The sequence below is a fragment of the Atractosteus spatula genome, chromosome 5, assembly GCF_055471065.1.
Source record: "Atractosteus spatula isolate fAtrSpa1 chromosome 5, fAtrSpa1.hap1, whole genome shotgun sequence".
NCBI classification, from domain to species: domain Eukaryota; kingdom Metazoa; phylum Chordata; class Actinopteri; order Semionotiformes; family Lepisosteidae; genus Atractosteus; species Atractosteus spatula.
Window position 1 is genome coordinate 15,750,216 of NC_142710.1, and position 23,435 is coordinate 15,773,650.

The following is a 23,435-nucleotide window of genomic DNA, read 5'->3' on the forward strand; positions in this document are numbered from 1 at the left end:
GTTCTTTGGAACAGATACAATTGCTTGTGCTTTTCTAGACACTCCACTCAAAGTGCTTTACAGGTAATGGGGACTCCCCTCCACCACCACCAATGTGTAGGCCCACCTGGATGATGCAATGGCAGCCACAGTGCTCTAGTACAATCACCACACATCAGCTCTCAGCGGGGAGGAGAACAGAGTGATGAAGCCAGTTCAGAGATGGGGATTATTAGGTAAAGAGGAAATCTGGCCAGGATGCCAGGGTTACACCCCTACTCTTTTCAAGCAAGACCCTGGGATTTTTAATGACTACAGAGCGTCAGTACCTCTGTTTAATGTCTCATAGAAAGGACAATGCCTTTTTTACAATATATACTGGGGCATTAAGACCTACACAGACCAAAGCTCAATCAATTGATATGCACCCTGTACAGAAGGCCTCGGTCTACCATCAACTCCCACAGCTGTTGAAGATCAAAAAGTACTTAAGAGGATATGCAACATGAGCTTTGAAAAATAAATAACAGCCACACAATGCATCTTAAAGTTTATAAATGCTTTATAAACATTATATATATAAATAGAAATAACAGCTCTTCTCTTGCAACAAATGTACCCACTTGATTAACACCATCCATTAATCCCCAACAAACAATAACAAAAAAGGATCTTAGTTTATAAAATCTCCAGAAAGCTTCCTTTCTTCCCCATTTCACCCTGACCATAATTGTACAAAACGTATAACTTTGTAAATGTTTTCATAATTGTACAAGAAAAATCAAATGAAAACAATTCTAGGTTAATGATGCAACCCCACCCCCGCTTGAGTCCACGGTTTTGTATAGTGCTTCCATCCGGCTGTATCCAAGTACCACAAGCAGAGAACGGGGTTTGCCTCATCTTAAAGAATGGTTTCCGAAAACTCTGTAAAAAGTGCAGGTCTGCACCAGACCCTCTGCTGCATGACTACAGTAAGGCCACTATTACATGCTACGTGTTTATTCGGATTTTAAATTAAGGGCATTGCTTAAAATAAATTTAAGCTACAGCCTATTCAAAACAGTGACTTCTAGAAAGGAGGGGGTCCAGACTAGGAGCTCCGTTCACTCCTCACACAAGCAGTCATGTCTGTGCTGCGGACAGGAACACGCATATGAACACGTATATTCATGCTGCTGCTCATCTAAGGCAAGGTGAATATCCACAAGTGGATTAGTTACTGGATTTTCTTCCTACACTGTCAGAACACCTCAGAGTTTCAGCTGAAGGTAAATTGTGAATGTAGTTTACTCTAACTCGGCATAGTTTTTGGTCCACATCTTCCCTTAAAAAATAAAATATACTTTTTAAATATCCATAAATCCTACAAAGAAAAAAAAAAGACTATTGATCGGATTTACATAGATGACTGAGGTCGACTTTTTAAAATGCCCCTTTTACTACACTGCAAATGGACCGATGTTTATCGAGTGCGAGGATAACCTCTACTGTTACTGAGGATACAGAATTAGCCAAACTGCCATCTGTTCCAAGGGCCTTGAACACATTACCAGCCTGTTATTGTGAAGCACAATAACACCCAGCTGGCAGAGGTGTCCTGTGGAACAAGGAGCAGGAAGAGAAACTGTCTTCGATTAAGACTTTCCAGCACAGACTACACTACCGAACAGCACCTAAGGAGGACAGGACTGGAGCAATGTTGTCAATTTGGCACTTACTGACCATATAAAGTTAGAAATAATATTTGATTACTTGATAATTTAAATACAGAAGATGCCTTTGGTAGTACTCTTCATGTCCTAACTTGGAACTTCCCTGCTTTGGTAACATATTTGACTCCTTTGAAGGGTTTATATTTCTCACCAAACATGTCGAGACGATTCACTTTCAGACCTACACAAAATAAAGAGAAAAGATGTTTAACATGCTAGTAAAGGCATTTTTTATATATTTCATTTTTAGAACACCCAGAATGCAACATTGCTTCAATGCTTTGGTCATTTTTGCATCTACAATTGTTGCCATGAGACAAAAGCAAATCATACTGCATACTTTCTGACACCTTAACCCTTATCTCTGTAACAAAGACATGTACCAGGGCGACTGCTGTAGATCCTGTATATTACAAGACCCAGGAGATGTTTCCTTAAGGCAGCGTGAGGAAGTTAAACAACCGTAGCCATGCGAGCTGGGAGGCTCATCTGTCCATCACACCTGTCGTGTCATATAAGATCAGCTCAAGTCCTACCCCACTGCCCCTCAACCTGACACCACCTGACCCCAATCCCACTCCCCTGCCCCCCCACCCTGACACCACCTGATCCCACTGCCCCGCCTCTACTGCCCCTCACCCTGACCCCACTCCCACTCCTCTGCCCCTCGACCTGACACCACCTGATCCCACTGCCCCGCCTCTACTGCCCCTCACCCTGACCCCACTGCCCAGCCTCTACTGCCCCTCACCCTGACCCACCCCCTTGCCCCTCAACCCAACACCACCTGACCCCACTCCCACTCCCCGGCCCCTCGCGCCGACCCCACTCCCTCGCCCGTCTGCAGCAGCCCTACCTGAAATCGCCAGCTGCTGGATCTTTAGCTGGATGCTTAGAGTGGGGTTTTCCTCTGGCTTCGGAGCCCCAGACTGCAGACACACTGCCCCTTTGAGATTTGGCAGCTTCTGGGGGTTAATCTTTCCAATATCCCACGTCAAGATCTGAGAAGAAAAGGAAATCAATGAAGAAACTGTTTTTTGGAACGGATTTTTTGGAATGTATTCGGTGCACAATACATTCCAACAACTTTATATTTAGTTTGACTGGGGGAGTTGCGTCAGTGTACGCTGACAGTAAATGAACAAGTAAAGGTTAATTCCTTGCTGAACGGTTGAGAGAAGAAAACACCTACGGCAAAATGTTGCTTCTTCCTCCTCAGCATTCTCAGGAATAAACTCTGTTTATTGTTTATTGCTGATCCTCAGGGCTGCCACAGCAGCTGTGCAGGTCTCTCAGGGCTTTTTGCCCTCCACAGGGAGACACATGGCAAGGCTGTGCTGTGTACCTCAAACACAGAGGTGACGCCCCTGGCACCCTGTGTTCAGAACACCCCCTGGAGGTTTCAGCTCAGGTTCAGGGCAGGTACCTTGGTCACTGGGTCGTAGGTGTAGGTGCCCTGGGTCGCAGTGAGGTTGACGCTCAGCACCACCTTCGGCATGTGGACCGTCACAACCACGGCCTCCACCGTCTTCCCCATCGTCTGCTTGGGCCCCACTGTCACGTCAAAGCGCCCCAAAGACCCGTTTTCCCGGAAACTGATGTTGTGCTTCACGTACACGGGGATTGCTACCAAGCTACGATAGAAAAAAAACCCCAACAACACTGACGGTCTGAGAATGAAAAAGTCAATTTTCCCATTAGGTGCTTATGAGCTTAGCCAAACACACAACCTGGAAACAATCACCAAGTCCTCCCAACACAAGTACAGTTGTATCAGACTTGTGGTATGGAACAGCTGCTTAGAATCCTATGTTCCGTTTTGACAAATAGGGAGTTCTTCATATAAAGCGTGTTCACCACGACTGAACACAGGCACACAGAAGGTAAGCAATTTACCACTCAGCTTTTTTTTCAGGTTAAATCTGCAACAGTTTCATCACTTTAAAGTGACGTTCTAGCCTGCTCTTGCATTTTTTAGCGCTTCTTATGGCTTTCCCGGGGGTCGTACCTGGTGTTCTTGTATAAATCTAAATCGCCTGATTTAAAAGTCCTCTGTCTTTTGCATGGAATGGGTTTCGTGGTTAATCCGTGGCTTCTGGTTGGGTAAAACCCACATTATTTTTGTAGATACACAGTCCTCCACAAATTTCTTGATAAAAGTCTGTAACGACTGTTGTGTACTCGTTCAGGTTGGATGATGTGTCTTTGAACATGGTCCAGTCCACAGACTCAAAGCAGTACTTGCAGTACTTCCTCCTTCTCCTCGGACCAACACTGTACCGTTCTCACGACCGGGTTCTCATTTCCGTTTCTGCTTGTAAACAGGAAGTAGGAGCGCAGACAGGCGATCTGATTGGCTGGGATGCAGGCGGGATGCTGACGGGAGTGCAACGGTGGTCGAGAGTGTTAATCCCTCTAGTAGGGCAGGAGACATGCTGACAATATTTTGGATGTATTTTCTTAATGTTGGCCTGATTGAAATCCCCAGCTAAGGTATAGCATCAGGGTCTGCAGTTTCGTGTCCATTAATTAAATTACAGTATATTGTTTGTCGAGTGCAAGTCGGGTTTCTGCTTGAGGTGGAATGTAAACCGCAGTCACGATGACTGAAGAAAACGCTCGCGGCAGGTAGAATGGGCAGCATTTCACCATCAGGTATTTCAGACTGGGGGAACAAAAGTGAGATAGGATCGCCGCATCTCAACACCATGAGTTGTTTATCAGAAAGCATACACCACGTCCCTTCCCCTTTCTGGTGGATGCGATGTATGGAAAAACCATCGAGCTGGGTGGCAGGATCAGGTCAGTCTCTCGTGTCCCGTTGATAGATGAACCTCGCTGCGAGTTCACCTAGTTTATTTCCCAGCAATCAGACGTTCACCGGAAGAATGCTGGGGAGTGAAGTTCGAAAGCTGCTGTGTTTCAGTCTTACTCGGAGGCCTCTGTGTCTGCCGTGCTTCTGCGTTCCACGTTATTTGGTTCTTGTTCGGTGCTTTCGTCCTGAAAAGTCAGGTGAGCCAGATGCACGGTGAACAAAGGAAGGTTTGTTCCGGATAGCTGTTCAAGGTGCAAAATACTGAAACTTGTCTGGAACTCTTCATGCGGAGTTCAAAAGAGCATGTCGGTCTTATGAGATTACTGCAGTAATTGTTTGTATGTTTAAAATTAACAATGATAACACACTACAGGACGCGGAGTACAATCTGTGAGGAGCTGCACACAAGACGTCACCTCTTTTCAGTGCCGTCTTGGTAAAAAGCCGATGAATGCTACACCGTAAAACTGAACTTGAACTGATCTCGGTGACATTGAGCTTCCCAGAATTTTCTCGGAGCCACTGTGAACACAATGACTTACTTTTGGGCACTGACGTGGTAAGACATGAGCCTGAAGTTTCCGTCAGGGGGAATGAAGGAGAGGACACGCTCTGACTCCCAGCGCTTGAATCGCACACAAGGGTGGAAACTCACATCATCCAGCAGCCTGGGGTTCTGGGGCAGCACAACAAGACACTGTTTGTAAGTGCCCTCACATGCAGCCGGTCCTTGCACGCTCAACGCAGCCTAGAACATTCACACACGCAGCCGGTCATTGCACGCTCAACACAGCCTAGAACATTCACACGCGCAGCCGGTCCTTGCATGCTCAACGCAGCCTAGAACCGTCACATGCGCAGCCGGTCCTTGCACGCTCAACGCAGCCTAGAACATTCACGCATGCAACCCGTCCTTGCACGCTCAACGCAGCCTAGAACAGTCACACGTGCAACCTGTCCTTGCATGCTCAACACAGCTTCAAACAGTCACACGTGCAACCTGTCCTTGCATGCTTAACACAGCCTCAAACAGTGTCACGCACAGCCAGTCCTTGTCCTTGTCCTCAATGTAGCCTAGAACAGTCACATGTGCCTAAAAAAAGCACACACCCCTCTTTGCATCTTCCACTCTCTCTAGCCTGGTACCAGGCTGAAATACAATGTCACTGCGCCAGTGCAATAACTTACCATGAAAGACAGTGTGAGGTCTGGCATTCCTGACAGCTTGACGCAAGCATCTACAACACCCTGGATTTCTGCAAACACTGTTGTGCCTGTCAAAACCAGAGAGAACAATTCCTTCGCGCCATTTTACAAATCTACAGCAAAAGTGCAGTCAGCATTTCAACAGCGGACATTGTTTTTTCAGTACTAACCTTCTCACTGAAACGAGTGGCTGAGGTATCTTAACCCATTTTATTAGAGTAAATCATTGTGCATTACAACCTCAGAAGAAGAAGAAAATTAATAACCGAAAGCAGCCTGCACAAGTGTTTCCTTTGCTAAAGGAGTGTGACAACCTTATCTAGACTGGCACCGTGTGCTATGTAACGCACTCGGTCAGACAGACAGCAACTGTGCTTGTCAGGAGTTGGAGGGCAGCTCAGTGTCAAAGTTACTGCAGGATGACATCTTTGAAGAACCACACTCGCTCCTTGTGAAGCAACAGAAAACACCTTTTCAGGACAGAACATCATTTTTTGCGTGTCCAGAAGCACTTCACACGAGTGCTCGACTCCAGCTTTGTGCGTGTCAGAGTCACAGGTAAAATCACGTGCACGCGCACCAGCGTGAAGCATCACGACTGTACCTGACTTGTCCAGAATGGCATCTATTTCCTCCACCACGTCGAAGTAAGCTTCGTTGTTAGTGTACTTGACCCCGGCCCTCCTCCAGGGGATAGTGGACAGCTGACCGGTCGGCAGCGTCTCCCCAACATTGCTGCTGCCTGCAATATTTCGAGGATTGCAGTATTTCAATGGAAACCACTCAAAATGCACAAAACAAAGTGGAAAGAGATCATCAGTCCCTGGTGAATAAGTTCCAAACTGTCATTTTAAATTGGGCAGCTTGTGTTTTTGTAAAAAAAAAAGATTCCACTTATTATTCTGGGGGTTCTGAACTGTGCAGAACTTCCCTGTGATGTGGCGCAAGTCTGTAGGGGGGAAAGTACAGGGGGCTTTCGGGATTTACCTGTGATGGTATTGACAACAGAGCGCAGGATCGTGGGTGGTCTGATCAGCTCTTTCAAGATGTTTGACTCTGTAGCCAAAGGAAAGCCATTATCTAGCATCTCCTCAAGAAGCTCATACACAATAACTACATTGTCTTTTATAGCAGCCTCCGAGCACTCTCCAAAGTAATCCTGTTTTGGAAAGACACACAAAACACACCTCAGAACACAAGAAAAATGGCACACAAGAGGAGGCCATTTGGCCCTGCCTGCCTTTCTGATAGTACAGTAGAAAGTGAAATGACGCATCATCCTAGTTTAATTCCCTGTTAGTTCCCAGCTCAGACCCTGTGTCAGATTCCCCCCCCCACCCCCCGAGCATGAAACAGTCCCCTGGGCCAACCCTGTCAACACACCTGAGGAGATAAGACACTCTTTGCCCGCTGGTTTTTGTCCCAACTGTGCTGTGAATCGCTGGAGCTGCCCGATGCCTTTAACGGGCCTGTTTGGGAGTTTGCAATTTCGTTGAATCATTTAAACATTTGGGCTTTGATTTAAAAAGCACCCCCCATTCAAGTGTATTGCTCCAAAAACCTCATTATACAGGAAATTAGGAGTGACTTTATAAACGTATTAGGAATTTGCTTATTTTTGGCTAACCAGCCCTTACAATAGATGATACAAGTTTGATAGGTTGATACAGGTACAGGATACTAGACAGGTGGCAAAGACATTAACAAGCACTTGCAGTAATTTTTTCCCTTCTGCACAAGTTGAGCTGGTTACCTTTCTGTTGACACACCTGAATGAAAGAAGCTGTAATGCTCACGAGCAGACAAAGGGTCAACTCCAGGTACAAATGCCACTCAGTTCTCCAGGAGCGGAGCGGTGGCTCTGTGGCTAAGGCTGCACCTGTGGCAGGAAGGTTGTCAGTTTGTATCCCGCAGCCGGCAGAGGAATCCTACTCCGCTGGGCCCCTGAGCAAGGCCCTTAACCCCAACTGCTCCAGGGGTGCTGTACAATGGCTGACCCTGCGCTCTGACCCCAAACTTCTCTCCCTGTCTGTGTGTCTCATGGAGAGCAAGCTGGGGTATGCGAAATAGACGAATTCCTAATGCAAGAAACTGTATATGGCTAATAAAGTGATCTTATTTTATAAGAGCTGAAACAGCAAACTGAAATCGATTACCCTGCGATTAAGAACGCAGCTGGAACAAAAACCAGAAGAGACCCGAGTACCCCGAACAAGGGCTTGGAGTGCTACCTGCGTGTTACCTCCCACGGACAACAATTATTATTTTGTATAAGGAGTTCTTATGAAGAAAGGGGAAAGCATAATGCAAATTTCACCTGCACCTCCCTTTAACTGAAGAAATACTTCCGATGAAGACGGAAGGCAATACTCCAGAGAAACGCTTTTAACGACCGTTACCCCAGACAAAGGTCAGCTACATCAATCCGTGCACAAAACACAAGCTTGTATTTTTTAAAGACAGATTTAAAATCGACCCCCCCCCTACCCCACCCGAGGCCGCGCGAGGGCTCACCTGAAACGTCTCCGCCACGCGATGCAGGAACTCGATCACGAAGAGGGGCGGCACCTCGGTCTGGCTGACGGACACGAAGAAGATCTTGCCGCGGAGGATGTTGATGAGGTAGTGGTGCGGCGTGGGGATGACCGGCGGCACGTTCTGCGGCTCGGACACCTTGCCCTGCGCCTCCAGAAAGTAGTCGCACACGGAGCGGCTCACCGCACTTTTCCAGTGCTTCTCCAGGAAGATGTCGCCCGCGGGGTTGATCAGGAACAGGCTGTGGATCATGGTGGTCGGGCTGGAGAAACGCCAAGGTTCAAAAGCAGCCGATGAGTTACGGCTTCGTCTCGGCAGCCTGGCTGGGGTTTCTCTTTCTCCACCGGCCGGGGTACACGCTACCATAACGTTCCCGCTGAGTAAAAGTTTAATCCGGGGGTTTCTGTCGGCGGGGCGATACGGACGGCTCACCTCGACAGTGAAACTCTCGCTGTGCACACTTCGCCAGCGCCGCACACTGGGTTAGAGGCGCCTCGGAGTCCAGGCCGTTAGCCGAGGCTATCAACTATTTAATTAAAAAACTTAATCCCTGACAGAGATCAGCCCCCCCATCCCCCGGGTGCAGGTAAACGCAGGGCGTAGGGAGAAGTGTGCAACAGGCCAGTGGAATTAAAATAGGAAAGTTTGATAAAACAGCACCAGTGAGCCATAGATAACGAAGTACAGCATCACTTAAAACCACGCAAGTGTACTCAGACTTAAATCTTACATGATGTTTTTTTTCCTCAAGTAGCTCGGACTCTGTGTACAGAAGACAACCTGCAGATTTAACCAAAGACTTTGTCTGTCTCGAGTATTTGATTCGGGGAAACACAACCAAACTCCCGCTGTAACTAAAATGTAATCATTTTAAAAAATCTTGCTACTTACGAGCCTGCCGATTTCCTCGATCAGGGTAAAACGACAGAAATCCTCCCGCAGAAAGATATAAAGTAGCACAATCCAGCACCTTGAAGTGCGAGCTCAGTTCCGCTTCTGCGGTGTGGCAATATGGCCGCGCTGTGCTCCCGCATGGACCCCTGCGAGAGTACCGACTTCTGTGCCTGCAGCCTGCGCACAGAGACGGGACAAAAACGGCAAGTACTTTATCCATGTGCGAATTTAACATTTTTTGTGTAATTTTATTTTGTTATAAACTATACGGATTTTCCCTTTGAATTCGGTCAAGAACGACAGAGCAGCTCCTTCGAGGCAGCTACACTCAGGCGTTCTCCGCGGACAACTCAGCCGTTTTTAACTCCTTTTTTTTCCCCCACGACTTTTTCTTGGCTCTTTTGGTCAAGGTGGCTCAGGCAGACGTGCGCTGAAGATGGCATCGGAGGAACCGCAAGCTAAGAAACCGAAGCTGGAGGAAAAGGAGCTCAGGTAGTCCGGAAAACTGCTTTATTAACTGAGTGCACCGCTCGCCCTTATTTGAGAGAAATTAACCCGTTCGTTACACCGGGCTCTGCGGGTTGTGTTTGGGATGAGGTTTTGATGGGAACCGGGTTCTTTTTAAAAAAAAAAGTAAAACAGTTACCATCAATTTTCAAGTACTGATTGACCCTCTTGTGCTTGTGGATACTAGATAAACAGTGGTCTAGTCCAGGGCAAAGGGGTATATTATTGTGGTGAAAATAATCTTGAGAATCGGTTCCATTTTTAAAAAGTATTACAGCGTTAGTTAAGTCTACCGTCTTGATTAACACAGATGAATTGTGTGCATTTCGGAGCATGTATGCACCCTTCGCTGGCTAATCATAACTGCTTAGCGGTGGCCGAGAAAGACTGTTGTTTCTATCTCTATGTTCATGGATAGCGCAGAGCTGCCCGGGCGCCGACTGGAACATGCCGGGGCGGTGAGCGTGCAGCCCGGAAGGTCGCCTGCTCGCGCTGCACAGTGCAGAGTTCCCTCCACGTGTCTTTTGTTATGTGTGTCGGCGAGCCGCGAGGCGGGGGCTGACGTCTCCCTGTTACACAAGCCGCGCAGGTCGGAGCTGACCCCGGCGCTCGCAGGGTAACCGGCTGGTCAGCCGGCGGGGCGGGGAGGTGCCGCGGAGCAGCTAATCGCTTGAGGGGCGACGTTTTTGGCAAGGAGTTGAACAGGTTGCGCGCCTTTAGCAGGAAAGGTCTTAGGAGTTGAAATGCCTTTTTTTTATATTTGCTTTGATTGGCATAAGATGTTTTTTTTCCCCAGAGTTCTCACGAATCTCCATTGTAAATTAGTTGTTTTTTTCCCCCACGCGATCAATTGAATAGTCATGATGAATTTAAACAGCAATTTTAAAGTTATTGCTACAAACTTCTTGACTGTGCTAGGTATGTCTGGATTCAGGTGTTTGATATCGTGGACTCGGTGGATTGTATAAATGCATCCACTTTTCTGTTTTAAGTCGTCGATTAGTTCACTTGTTGAGAATCGAACTGAAATGAACTGTTTACATTAAGAATTTAGTGATCTCAGGATCGCTAGTTTTGGATTGCAGCACGCAGAATAATGTCAGATTAGTGTTTCAAACTGTTCTGCTACGATTGCGGGAGCACAGATTCATACAAAACGCCTTCCACCTCTTTAACATAGTGAAAGGGGTTTTCAGAAAACAAATTCGAATGTTTTAAAATCTTTTTTTTTCCCCCCGTGAAACACGCAACTTTGGCCTTGATCCTTCTTTGCAGCGTGTAAGGAACAGACATTACAGAGTCTAACGAGATCAAGCGAGATGGGACTTGCTAGGCAGTGCATGTTACTTTTGCATTCAAGACGGCGACGTCTTCCACTTCTAACAAAAATGTGCAGTTCTAGGACCCCGAGCGACAATGACGCAGCCCACCGCGGACGTGGTATATAATCCGCCCCGCCCCCTTGTGTGTCGGCCAATCAATTCAAGAATACAGGCGGGGGTTCCGGTTTCAGGGGCAAACTGATACAGAGAGCACGCTGCCGCTGCTGGCTTTCTGCTCAGATTAACACGGGGGAGTCTGTCTGCTGCTTGTCACCCGGCTGCGCCAGGACCTCTCGCTAGCGAGCATGCCCGCAATAAGGTAACGGTGCCTTGATACGGAGCATTAGGGGGCATTAGTGGCGGTGACAGGTCAGTGATGGTCTACTGCGGACTGCAGGCGTGCAAGAGCATACCGTGCATGTCATAGATTTATTTGATGTGGCATTGCATAGTGACCAACATGAATATCGTTGATCGGCAGCGATACAGATATGGCATTTTATCGGTCTCAGACGAAGGTTTTGACATGTTGAAACTACGTTCTGCGTGCACGCAGATGAGTTAATTGCGCGTGGGTGGGGTTGGAAAAGTTAATACACATCACATTCTTGTTCGGCGTACGAGCCCCTCTTTTTTTTTGTGACTTGCAATAGAAATTCGTGTTTGTTTTTAAGTTTGAGAGAGTGGATGTTTCCTTTTATGGCCATGCACAGACATCCCGCTCATGATGCTAATGGTAATTTTTTTTTTTAGAATGATTCGTATTTACTCTCATGCATCTTGCATATAGCCGTAAGGTGCAAGAGAACTAGCTGTAGGCGGTTGATATGCAGTTTGGAATTCGCACCGACAAGCATTTCTGGGTTTTGGGGAGTGCATAGCTCGGAATGGCCTGAAATCTCCACCTGTTGTGAGAGGCTCCAGCACAGCAGTTTGTCTTGCAGCATGTGTGCTCCTTGGTGTCTTCTAGCAGGGATCGCTGGGAGATTAGATGGAGCAGTGCTTTGCAATTCAGGACATTACATGGTGTGGTTTTTTTTTTTTGCAGTCTTATAGGTCTTACACGTCTGACTTATGTGGTGACTGTTCACAACATTTCAGTGTTAAATGTTTTAAAAGTGTGTTGTAGGTTCTGTGCACCACTTGGAGAAAGTTGGAGTCCATATTCATGACTTAGCTTGCATAAATGTGTGGTTGCAACGTTTTGTTTTTTTAGTTCAGTCCTTGGTGGAGGTAAAATTGTTAAATTCCTGCGACTGTCCAAACCAGATTGTTAATGGTAAAAAAAAAAAAGTAGGGGCCTGTCTTTGTGTGAGGTCAACTACGCAACGTGATGCATGAGGGAACTGTTTCTTTTCATCTGCTTTTGAAAGAAGTTTCCTGCCCTCCCAGGGATGACTTAATGACTCTGAGAACGTGCTGGAAGTTTTACAGTCCTCTGTGCTGGGGAAACCTCATTGCTGCCAAAATGAAAAATCTCACATTTATATTGGTCTAATCTAGCCCGCAGCCAGGAAATAGTTTGGAAAGTTTTGGGGGTGGAACGCGATGTGAGGATAAGTTGTTTCACGCTGCTGTCTTGTTAAGGCTGCCCTTTTGTTAAGGTTCTGATCGGGGTGCCCAAGGGCTTTCTGCTGTACAGCACGTGGCGAGTGTGGTTCCAGAAGGCCGTGCTCGGGCTCTGCGGCAGTGGCGGTTGGACACGGGCAGAGCCGGTCCTCCTTCTTTCCTGTTGACATGTGGGGAAAATCTGGAGCTGCCTGAGCGTGCGCTGGCGGAGGAGCGACAGTTAAAAGCTAATCCCAGGCTGAAGAGGAGGAGGCGGGAGCTCTCTCGCGCCTGAAGAAGGCCCAGGAGCGGAAAGCCTTTCTCCTTTTCTGCTTGACCATCTCCATCACAGACACTCGACCGTTCTGCAGGGCCCCGGGTGCTGCCTTTCTTACCGCAGCTGGTGCGTGTGAAGCCGGGTGGAGTCCCGGGTGGTTTTCTGGAAGAGCCGTTTCCTCGGGCCGAGGCCGAGTCGGGGTCAGCGCGTGTTGAGGGAAAGCGAGGAAGGTCCGTGAATCCTGACGTTCGGCTGTCTCTTCCGCAGTACAGAGCGACCAGTGTCAGGAGGGCAGGGGGGTCGGTTTCTGGAGTGAGGGCCCTCACAGTCCCCAGCCCTTCAGAAGCACAGAGCATGGAGGTGGAAAACCTTTCGCAGTGTTTCATGGTTTAATGCTTTATCCACCCTTGAGACAGCTGCGGTTAAATATAGTGTCTTACATAAGCGTTTTAAATTTTATACATGACTTGCCGTGACTTTCCTGCAGAAATGTTCCTTTCTCTCCCTTCTTTTTCTTGGAATATTTCTGTAATGCCGGGGTTCTGTAGGAGGGTATTTATGCACTGGGGTTTTGTTCACACATCTTGGTGTCATTTCTGTTTACATTAAGTGTGAACGTTTTAGATACAGGTAGCAGATGAAAACATAGGAAAGGATGGGTGCCTTTCTCTTCTTGGAGAACACAATTGAGTGAAATGTCAGCAGCCTTTACTTTCTTGCTAATTTACAAAGGCTTGAAAGTTAAAAGTGGTCATGGTCCTGTGGTTCAGATTCATATTTTAGAATTTAATGTAATCTCTGTAAAATGGAGGGTATTTAATTTATTGATTCTTGCAGTCAATGTGTGGTTTTCTAAAAGTACTGCTAAATGGAAGGAAGCTGTGAGTCAACCACTTACTGTATTTATAGATGTAATTGCATTTCTGTGGAATTAATGGTTTGTGTAAACAGTGCAGCCTGGACGATCATACTGTGACTCTTCACTACTTAATGACCTTAGGAGGACGAAGTGTGATTGGGATAAAATAGGCAGTGGTATGTAAATTAATCATGACAAATGTTCAACAATGGTTAGTGAAATTTGACTTTTGACTGCCAGGTGAAAGGCTCATCTCAAATAAAGGCAGAAAAACCAAATACAAATACAGCTTTTTTTTCCTCCAAGGTGAGTTGTGCTCTTCACTAAGGAAAGGAACTGTGAGGGTCTCGTGAGCTGTCCTACCTCGGACAAGAACGCGTCGCTGGAATTTCCTGCATGGGGTGATCGAAACGTGTGTTTTTTTTTCTTTTCAGCCAAAACGCGCTCTTTGGACTGGGGAATCCACTTCTAGACATCTGTGCTGTGGTGGACAAGGACTTCCTCGACAAGTGAGTCTTTCATACACCCGCTTAGCCCAGGACCCCTAGACCGCGGGGGAGTTCAGTTTGATCAAGCTCACTCCCCAGATGGAGGGTGCAGAACGTTGTGCCGGCCGGCGGGGACGCTCGTAGGCGCCGCTGGGCGGGGGGAGACGCCAGCGCTGCTCCCCTACAGGTGTGCGCATGTCCGAAATCACCGCACTGCGGTACCCGGAGTCATCTGACCGCCGCTGCACGTGTGAAAGCACAGGCTTGTTTTACCAGCTGCTTTTAATTGAACTGAACAAGGCAGAGCAGACTTCAGGCAGGAAGTGTTTGAAGAGAAGTGACAGATGGACGGTCCCCTTCTGTGGTCTAGGGGCTCTGCTGTACAGTTCTGACCAGCATGTTGGTATATTAGAAGTGGCAGCTGGTCCAGAGAGGGCTATGTCATGCTACAGAGAAAAGGAACTCTAAGAGCTGCCATGTAATTAGGCGTGTATGTTGTGAACCTGTCTTTCCAGTGTCAAATGTTACCACTGATAACCTCACCTGATTTACAAGTTATCCGAGTTTTTAATTTTCGTCGTCAGACTTTACAGAGCTGCAGCCGCTTATTGGGGTGTGCTATCAAATTCCATGTACAGTGATAATTCCCTGAATGAGTAAAATGTCTTTAGGGTTCGTTTTGAAGTGATGTGCGGATTTCAGCGGCTTGTAAATTAATAGTGGTTAGCCCTCGTCGACCGTGAACCTGCAGGTTACAGACGATTCATGACAGCCCCTCTACTGATGAGGTGTGTGTGTGTGTGTGTGTGTGTGTGTGTGTGTGTGTGTGTGTGTGCGGGCAGACAGACAGACAGACAGTTTGGAGAGTGGCTCATGGCATGTTCAAGTCCACCAGCAGCTGACTAAAAGCAAGGCGTTGGTCCTTGCTGTGGAAGAGGGCAGCTCTGTGTTTCCTTCGGAGGGCGCAGTCCTCTGTGGCAGTGAGATTACGAGGAGTTATCTGTCGTAGGGAAGTCAGCCGAGATGCAAGGAGTGTACTTATCAGACTCAAGTGCACGGCCAGGAGAGTGAGCTCAGTTTTCCTTGCTGTTTAGGAAGAGGCTAAGACACCCAGCACTGGGGAGTCTAATGAAGCTAATGAAGGGGAGTTTGGAAACGAGGTGGCCGTTTGGCTCGTCAAACTCCTTTTAACTTGACAAGTTAATTGATCCAAGGATCTCATCCAGCCATTTCTGTTTCCCCAACAGCTGGATGAGGTCCAGTGCTCTCAAGTTGTAATGCACTTACTCTCAGTTTCCAGTTGGATGGAAACAGGTGCAGAAGTCAGAGTTAATGATTCCCGTTATGTAAACAAGGTTTAAGTTGACTAGGCGTGTTGGACTGGACCTCAAAATGAAGATTTGTCGAATTCATGTCAACAATGTGCACCTACATAGAGATGTTTTTAACTGAGTGGCTTAAATAGCTTTGTACATAAAAAACAGTATTATAAATGTTGTTGGGTTCTCTGTTACTCCAGTTTCACCAACGCCAGTAGATGTTACTTGTCTTAGCTCATTTTATAAAAATGCACAGTCTGCAACTTTCTTGCATTGTGCAATAGTGAACAATGAACTATTTTTGCATCCCAACAAACAGAGCAAGGGGAGTCAGGGGGAGTGTGTTTTTACATTTCACTTGACAGCAAAGTTATTTCAGTCTTAGCAGTTTACTGTTGAAGACAGCGGAGCGGAAGTGGAAGGGCTGTGGGTGGTGAACCAGCCGATGCCGGGCTGGTCTTGCCCAGGTATGCGTTTTGGAAGTGAACTCCGGCTGGGCAAGGCGATGGGATTTCGTAAGCGACCTGCTCGCTCTGGGCCCCTGCCAGCTGCCAGAACTGCAGCGGGGCGGCGCCCTCTTGCTGCTCAGGCACTGCCTGTGGCTCAACTGTGAGCGGTATTTGAGGAGAGATGGGAAGACTGCTTTCAGTAGCCTCTTTTAGTGCAGATTTTTAATTAAGTGATGTATTTTTAGCGTAAATGACCTGTCTAAACTTTGGTTATCTACAGCAACGTCCGGCGAATTAAAGACCTTTGCCAACACACAGAGGCTTAGAAGCAAGTAAGAACCCTGAGTTTCTTAAAGGCTTTAAGTGCATAAACCCCTTGTTCTCCCTGGATTAACCGCTGAGCTGATTAAGCCCGTATGAGTGAATTAACTCAAGATTCAATCTCTGTATTTAATAAGGAACAATGCACTATAAAGCAGGTGTTCTATTTGAAATATGGTACTCGATCATACTTATACTTTAATATGGCCTATCATTGTTTCATTTTTCTTAGCCCTTAGTTTCCATTGGACGTATGTTTAAAAGCTGAAATGGAGGAGCGAGGATTGGTCATGCATACAGGGCAAGTGAACAGCTTTTAAATCTGCATATTTTTCTGCGAGGTTTGAACTTTTGAGTTCTGCTCTTGAGAAGATTGAAATCATTAACTATGAGCCCTGCGCTGTTGTTGATGCGGGTTGATATCCAGCTTGTGCAATCTTGATCTGCATCACCCACCAGTTTCCAGCTGTGCTGTGTGAACTGCAATCTTATTGATCTTTTTTTCCCTGCATGGCATTTCCCCACACAAGGCTCTCTGGTCTGACGCAGGGCGATTTCTCTCCCACTCGGGTCTTTAAAATCTCAGGCCGATGGTCACAGGGTTTTGGAATACAAACAGCTGGCACGCAGTCGGAAAGGTTAAAGCAAAGCTCATGCAAAGGCATGTTTTAGTTTGAGTCCAGAGCACGTGTTGGCTGCGAGGGAAGAAGGTTAATTCCACGCTGAAAAGTAGAGAAGAAACGCACTTTAGGATGACTCAACAGCTGAAATGTTCTTTCTGCATTTCAGCATGGGATTAACTTGAGTGATCCCACGGTTTAAATTTGCGTGTGTTAGGTTTCTGTGCCTCGCCATGCTTCTCTTGAGTCCACCCCAGTTTTTCTGAAGCCCTTGTTTGGCAGTTCATGAGTCCAGCTTTAACAAGCAGGATTCCTCTTCCTCTGTGAGGAGGAGCCTCGGACAACACTTCCTGTATTTCCCACTCATGGTTTCACCCTTCCACTCACTTTCTGGAGCTTGTGAACTCTTCTGGCTTCAGTTTTCTACATAGATATGTCCGAGCTCTCCATATTAATCACGCATTCATGATTTTGTAAGTCAAAACCTTGTTCACAAAAACAAAACCTCAAAAGCCAACCGTGAGTCATCCAACAGTGTGGATTTCCCTTTTAAAAAAAAAGTAAACAGTCGTTATTGACTGTGCTGAACAGATTGATGTTCTGAGGTACCAACTTTTCTGTTTGTCACCTGTTATTTGTGCTCCAATTTTAAGTTAGGCCTCTTTCCTTCAAGCAAGAGAGAGGAAAACATTTTTAGCCCCGTTTGTTTGCCAAAAATTAGGCTGCGTAATGAAAAGATCTCATTTTACATGCACATTTAAAAAGTTCTTTGGCAGAATGCACCCAGGAGACTGAAGTGTTCCTGTGAGTAAAAACATTTCCTGCCCTGCCCGGGATGTAAGCTGAGGAAAGGTACATGGATAGACATCAAAATGTAGGCAATGTCTCGATAAACTGGCGACACGATCCTGAAAGGCATGTGATTTGACTTAGCAGAACTGTCGGTCTCCTCACTTAGATTGCAATCGAGGAGCTATGGCTCAATGCTTTTTAGGTAACCTCATGCAAAAAAGCAGAACTGCCTTTTTTTTTTTGTTCTTGAACAGCCTGACTTTGTTCCTGTTATCTGTTAATGAAAATACTTGTGCTGGTCGTAAATGTCTTCCAGCAGAGACATGTGACCAGCTCTTGGCTGTTTATGACTCTTGCAGCTGTGTGTGCTGTGGTGTGCTGGAACACACTGCTGTTGAGAAAGCTGTGGCTCATCTTCCACTCTGCTCCACAGGCTAGAAAGGTTGCGTAGCCTCTCCAGGAACTCCACAATCTGGGAGTCCTTCTGTGATTGCGAGTGAGTTTTCAGGATACCATGAACCATTTAATAACTAAAAGCAAGCTGGACTGAGAAATCAACCCTGTGTGTTTAAGTCAGTAGATTTAGGATGGAGAAATGGGTGAATGGCTTCCATAACCTCACTTTTGTTGCACTTTCTGGCCAGGATAAATCCCCTTAATGTGTTTCCAGATCTGGATCTGTGTTGTGTGAAGTCGGGTGACACACATTGACAGTGTGAAAGTTTCTTCTTTTCTCCCTGTTCACTGTTTAAATGTGAATGTTTCTGTAATGAGAAAGCCTGTTGGGTCTTTACCAAAAACTGCCGCTTTGAACTCACGGTAACGCTTGATAAAGGTTATTGATTTTTCTTTTTACTGGGAAAGGGCTCTTTTTCAGTTGTTTATCATTTCATGAACCGGAGATGGTTCAGTTACCCAAAACCTTGGCTTTGGAGCTGTAAGGTTTTTCCACAGTCCAGAAGCTCATCGGAGAGTTTCCTTTGCCTGAGTTTAAATATTTCAGCTGGCCATGATGTGTCAGCTGGCGACTCTGTTAATGTAGCTCGACCTCGTCTGGTGTGATCTGCCGCTGCAGGGACTGCTGATTGGTTGTTCCTGTCAGAGCTCTTTGCCTTGAGTGAAGGCCAAGGATGGGATCCGTGAACAAGCACCACAGTCTCCCAGAATGCCCACAGCAGTGATTTCTGCCCAGATGCAGTCCCACTCTGCATAGAGTAGCAGGTGGTCTGTAATGAGCATAGCAAATTGTAAAGTTCACCTATCTTTAAACGAAAATGCTTCATGGATGCATTTCAGTGAACATCTCAATTCAAGTCTTTGTGCCCGTCTTGTGGACTGTAAACAGAATTGATTTTCTTTTGCGTTTCAAGGGTCTTCCTCTATTCTTCTATGCATTTGCTCTTTGTCTGCAGGTTTCCTGTTGAACATCTGTAGGTAAACAAGTAGCAGATTAAACTGCTATCACCTGCTCCAGATCTGTGCTTTCCTTCAGGGTACTGTCACCTGGCTGATCTCTTGAGGACACCCATGTAACAGCAGCCTGAGATTGAGAGGATAGCAGCTCATGTTGAACAAGCTGCTATGCAGGGTGCTGATATAGATCAGCATGTTACACATTAGAGGGGTAGAGCCGTATTTGACGAAGCTCTTAAGTTTTCTGTTAATGCTCCTCTTGTTTCCAAGAGGATTTCCCTGGACAGAAAGATTAACGTGAGTATGAACGGTGGCTGCTCTCTGTTGGGTTTCTCTTACTTTCTTTTCCCCATATCGAGGAAAGTCTTGATTACGTTCGGTTTAACTGTGCTGCAGAAAAGTGCTAATTGCCCTTTCGAGCCTTCTGCTACATCCTTAGTAGTTGAAAATAGTTATCAAAGCTTTTTAAGGAGATACGTTCTACACATCCTACAGTTGTATGTTTGAATAATAAAGTTGTCCTGTTGACATTTTTTAGGTTCATGCAAAAGTATGATTAGGTGCAGTGTTTTCAACAACAGTAACTGACACAAAATTAATGTTTTAAATAACCGCATATGTCTGCTTTTTTTAACAGGTATGGACTGAAACCAAATGACCAGATCTTAGCTGAGGAGAAGCACAAAGCTCTGTGAGTTTCCAATCCTGATATTTTGTTTTACATTTAATTAATATACGCATGAAGCAGAAGCCGCCGTTCCCTGGGGATAACATATACTGCTATACGTGCCACGTCTCTACAATCTGTCACCAGAACTGTCTGCCATTGCTGGAACAACTGGCAGTAACCCCCTGTCCCCCCGTTCCTAAGGCAACCAAGAGATGTTACTGTTGTATTGAGATTTGCAGAATTGGAAAATGTTGTTGTGCGGGACCCTTTCTCCATCTGCTCTGCTGCTTATCAGAGCAGCACAGACATTGCGCTCGCTGTACCTTCTTTCCTACGCTTAATAGCAAACCGGATGACCTTTTGAAACCTTATTTTAAAACATAGGACAGGTGACAAACTAGTGGATGCCATTTGGTCGTTAGCTAATTGATCCAGTGACTGAATTCTTCTATTGCGTGAGGGAATCCAGGTTGAAATACTTCACTGGTTCAGTGGTTAACCTCATTTGAAACAGCCTTGTGCTGTTCTTTCCTTCCCGAGCCAAGGCAGCAGTTCTGCTGGTCTCGTGGGAGAGTGCAGCGAGAGCTTTTAAGTGGTGTGCCAGTGTGGGCACTGCCCACAGCTTTCCGAAGAGGGAAGTGACTGGCCTGGCAGTGAACTGAACATCACTTAAGTTTCGTAGACAGTCCTCGTGGAGAACGAGGCCGTATTCTCCTCTCCTCTACCAGTACTAGGGGAGGGACTTTGGACTGTGCAGACTGTGATAGGAGCTGGCGGCCACAGACCTTTTGTAGCGATTCCGCGACAGGCGAGCTGGCTCTCTTGAGAGGCCAGGAAGAGGGTCTGTTTATCAACACCTGCTTGGGGAAATCTACAGTTGCAAGTTAAGATTTTGTAGCTCCTTGCTATTTAAGAGTTAACATCTTGACTGTCAGGAACATCTTAAATTACTGTTGAAGCAGAAGCGGGTATACTTTACATTTTATCACTCAAAGCATACATGTGTGTTTTTTGAAAAAAAGGTGTACAGATGTTGTGATTGTAGTTTTGATTAATCTTTTATGGCTGTGATTCACTTGAGACTTTGACTCTTGCACAAGCACTTAATCTCACCTCGTTAGTGAGGGACTTGATTGGAGTCGGGCGATGAGGTGATCTCATCTGTTGAATGTCAAGTTGGGTTACAATTGAGAAAGATAAGCACAGGAAGCAATCTTTATCGAGGTTATCAAGAGATCCACGTTTGTGACACCACTGTGTTGGAGACTGAACTTGGTTGTTTCGGGCCAGCTCCCCAGGCGTGGAGCCAAGTCCTCGTCACTCGAGTCCGGTTCTGAGTAGACCTCCTGATGGATGTCTGCGAGCGTGGTGCTGATGCGCAGAATGATCGAGTCGGGGGGGCGGGTGCAGGTGTGCTGGTGTGATCGGGAGTGTCCAGTCTCTCAGGCTGCTCTTATAGAAATTGATGACAGCCGGACTGCATGATGCTACGCTGATCAAGTCCTGGGACCCCACTTGCGGGCTCATCCTGATGTGACGGCAGTCCATTATTTTCATGTTATTGAATCATTTACTCAGAATTCAGAGTGTTAATGCATCCCGTCACACTGATTCTTTTCTGTGCAGTTCTCTGATCCGTGTGGATTATAAGTTCTGATGTTAATTGTATCTTAGATGTTTCTTGCTGTGTTATTTTTTTGGTATGGAGTGTTTTGTAATATCCCTCTAGTGGCTCCAGTAAGTACGCAATAAGTAAAGCCAGTGTTTTCGCATGTATATTTTGGCATTACTACATTCAGTGCTATCTAAGCCGTGTTACCGAACAAAGTTTTTGCATTCCTTACCAGATATAGCTGAATGTATGAACAAAGGAGTTTGAAAATTCATAATTGCTAAGGTTGTTTTACATGGGGGTTTTGTGCAGTGTTCTATATAGAAAAATACCTTGCAGCTAGGGCTTGAATGTCTGGGTATGTGCCATTGCAGAGCTGATCACTGCTGGGGGAAAAACAGAACATGAAGTTACAGCACTGCGACTTCACAGACCTGGGTCAGCAGAGTAAAATCACAAATCAAAAATGTTTTTTAGGGTCACTGAGTAACAGATGTGTAACCTTCAGTACGTCCCCACATCCTGAAAAAATACATTTCGTGGTGGAATGTATTTTCAAATGCTTTCACATCCACAGTTTTGAGAATCTTGTCTGTCAGCAGAACTGACAATAAAGGGCACGATCACCAAACTCCCAACAGTGAGTTTGAATGAAGCCACTACAACTGAACACGAACAATAGTCTGTTCAAATACCAGCCAAGGCTCGTTTCTTCCACTGCCTCGGTTCTCTCAAACACAAGCCACGTTAGGAGCAATAGAGAAATTACTGGACCCGGCTTGATGTCGCGATAAAGTTTGCAGTGGTTTCAACATCTCAGAAGAGTTGAGAGAAATTCCCCCCAGTTTTTTTTGGCAAGGTCTTATTCTTCTGGTTTGAGATTTAAAAACCGCGTGCTGTCCAGCAGTGAACAGCAGACCGCGGTGAGCTGCTGTTTCAGCTGGCCTTTGTTAAGGCTGAACAGTGAGGGAGCTCGCAGGAGAGAAGAGGCTGTGAAGATGGTTCATTAATTACAGATGTGCCCCCTGGATAAACTTCATGTAACTTCAGAATCCCCAGGGGAAAAACAGGGCTTTGATATCTTCACTATCCAGACTGGAACTACATTGAGTTCTCCCCTGCTGTAGTGTGGAAGATGGAAACCACGAGTATTTCTGTTCCCATAGTAATTTTCATCAGCCCAAGTTAATAGATTAATAACACAAATTGCTGTTCCACTGGTCTAAAGATTAGCCCATGTCACACTTTCACCTCCACTGTTTGCAACTTAGACAGTTACACTCATGTTGCAAGTGTCCTTGTAATATTTAGAAAATGTTTGAAACAAGGTTTTACTTTTAGCAAAAGCAAGCTGCCAGTCACATTTAGGTAAAACAATCAGTGATGTATGTTCTCATTTCAAGTTGAATGGGTTTAAATACAGATGTCTGAAAAGAACAACGTGCTAACTGCTTTCTTGGTCTGGAGGTTGGGCAACCCGTCTGTATTAATACTTAAATTAAAGTTGCTTCAATCATGTCATTTACTTACAGTGATCTAGAATGTGTCTTTGGAAAATGTTTGAGGTGTGGAATTCAAACACTTGAATTTTTTAGGAACAAGTAATAGGTTTATTCCATGCTGAAAAAAGAAGAAAGTAAACACACCCAAAGAAGGCTCCACAGCTGAAATGTTGTGTTTTCTTGCTTCTCTTTTCATCATGGAATAAACCTATTACTTGTTCCTTTGCATGGGAAATTGCAGTGCATTGAGGTTTCAGGTAGTTCGGTTCAAACAAGTAAACAAAACTCCTTTGTTAAAAGGCTAGTGTTTTGCTACTGTTTTATTGTTTTGAGTGTTGCAAAACTTGTCCTATATGAGCAAATCTCTTTGTAGCAAAGGAACAAGTAATAGGTTTATTACATGCTGGAAAAAAAGAAGAAAAAAAACAATGTTTCGGCTGTGGAGCCTTCTTCAGGTGTCACAGCCGAAACGTTGTGTTTTCTTTCTTCTTTTTTCAGCATGGAATTAAACCTATTACTTGTTCCTTTGCAGCCTACGCATGCTGGCGCAGCTCCCCACCTGAATGTCTTTGTAGCATAGTTCACAATGACA

General features: G+C 45.9%; 2 protein-coding genes across 3 annotated transcripts in view; one reads left to right on the forward strand and one right to left on the reverse strand.

Annotated features, from left to right (window-relative positions):
* Positions 1-523: 523 nt before the first annotated feature.
* On the reverse strand, positions 524-9,295 carry ap3m1 (adaptor related protein complex 3 subunit mu 1). The gene is made up of 9 exons (XM_088915237.1): positions 9,142-9,295; positions 8,230-8,512; positions 6,703-6,874; positions 6,320-6,457; positions 5,698-5,783; positions 5,052-5,185; positions 3,121-3,328; positions 2,551-2,695; positions 524-1,875 (listed from the first exon to the last, which is right to left on the reverse strand). Exons 2-9 carry the CDS (start codon positions 8,500-8,502, stop codon positions 1,775-1,777), a joined length of 1,257 nt encoding a protein of 418 aa, XP_088771363.1. The 5' UTR covers positions 8,503-8,512; positions 9,142-9,295; the 3' UTR covers positions 524-1,774.
* adka (adenosine kinase a) overlaps positions 9,258-23,435 on the forward strand; it is a 134,409-nt gene continuing 120,231 nt past the window's right edge. The window contains exons 1-3 of one of the 2 annotated variants that reach the window (XM_088915238.1): positions 9,258-9,636; positions 14,092-14,166; positions 19,697-19,750. In XM_088915238.1, the coding sequence (XP_088771364.1) occupies positions 9,581-9,636; positions 14,092-14,166; positions 19,697-19,750 (185 nt within the window). In that variant the 5' untranslated portion in view covers positions 9,258-9,580. Of the gene's footprint in view, positions 9,637-11,162; positions 11,293-14,091; positions 14,167-19,696; positions 19,751-23,435 lie in introns of those variants that run through there. The other variant, XM_088915240.1, reaches the window with a different exon arrangement.

What these genes read in the sequence shown, in the direction of transcription:
- ap3m1 (XM_088915237.1), bottom strand. Translation starts at nt 8,502, where the DNA reads ATGATCCACAGCCTGTTCCTGATCAACCCCGCGGGCGACATCTTCCTG. An exon ending in TGTTGTCAATACCATCACAG is followed by an intron (nt 6,458 to 6,702) that starts GTAAATCCCGAA and finishes GAAATATTGCAG; the next exon opens with GCAGCAGCAATGTTGGGGAG. An exon ending in CCTACGACCCAGTGACCAAG is followed by an intron (nt 2,696 to 3,120) that starts GTACCTGCCCTG and finishes TTTTCTTCTCAG; the next exon opens with ATCTTGACGTGGGATATTGG.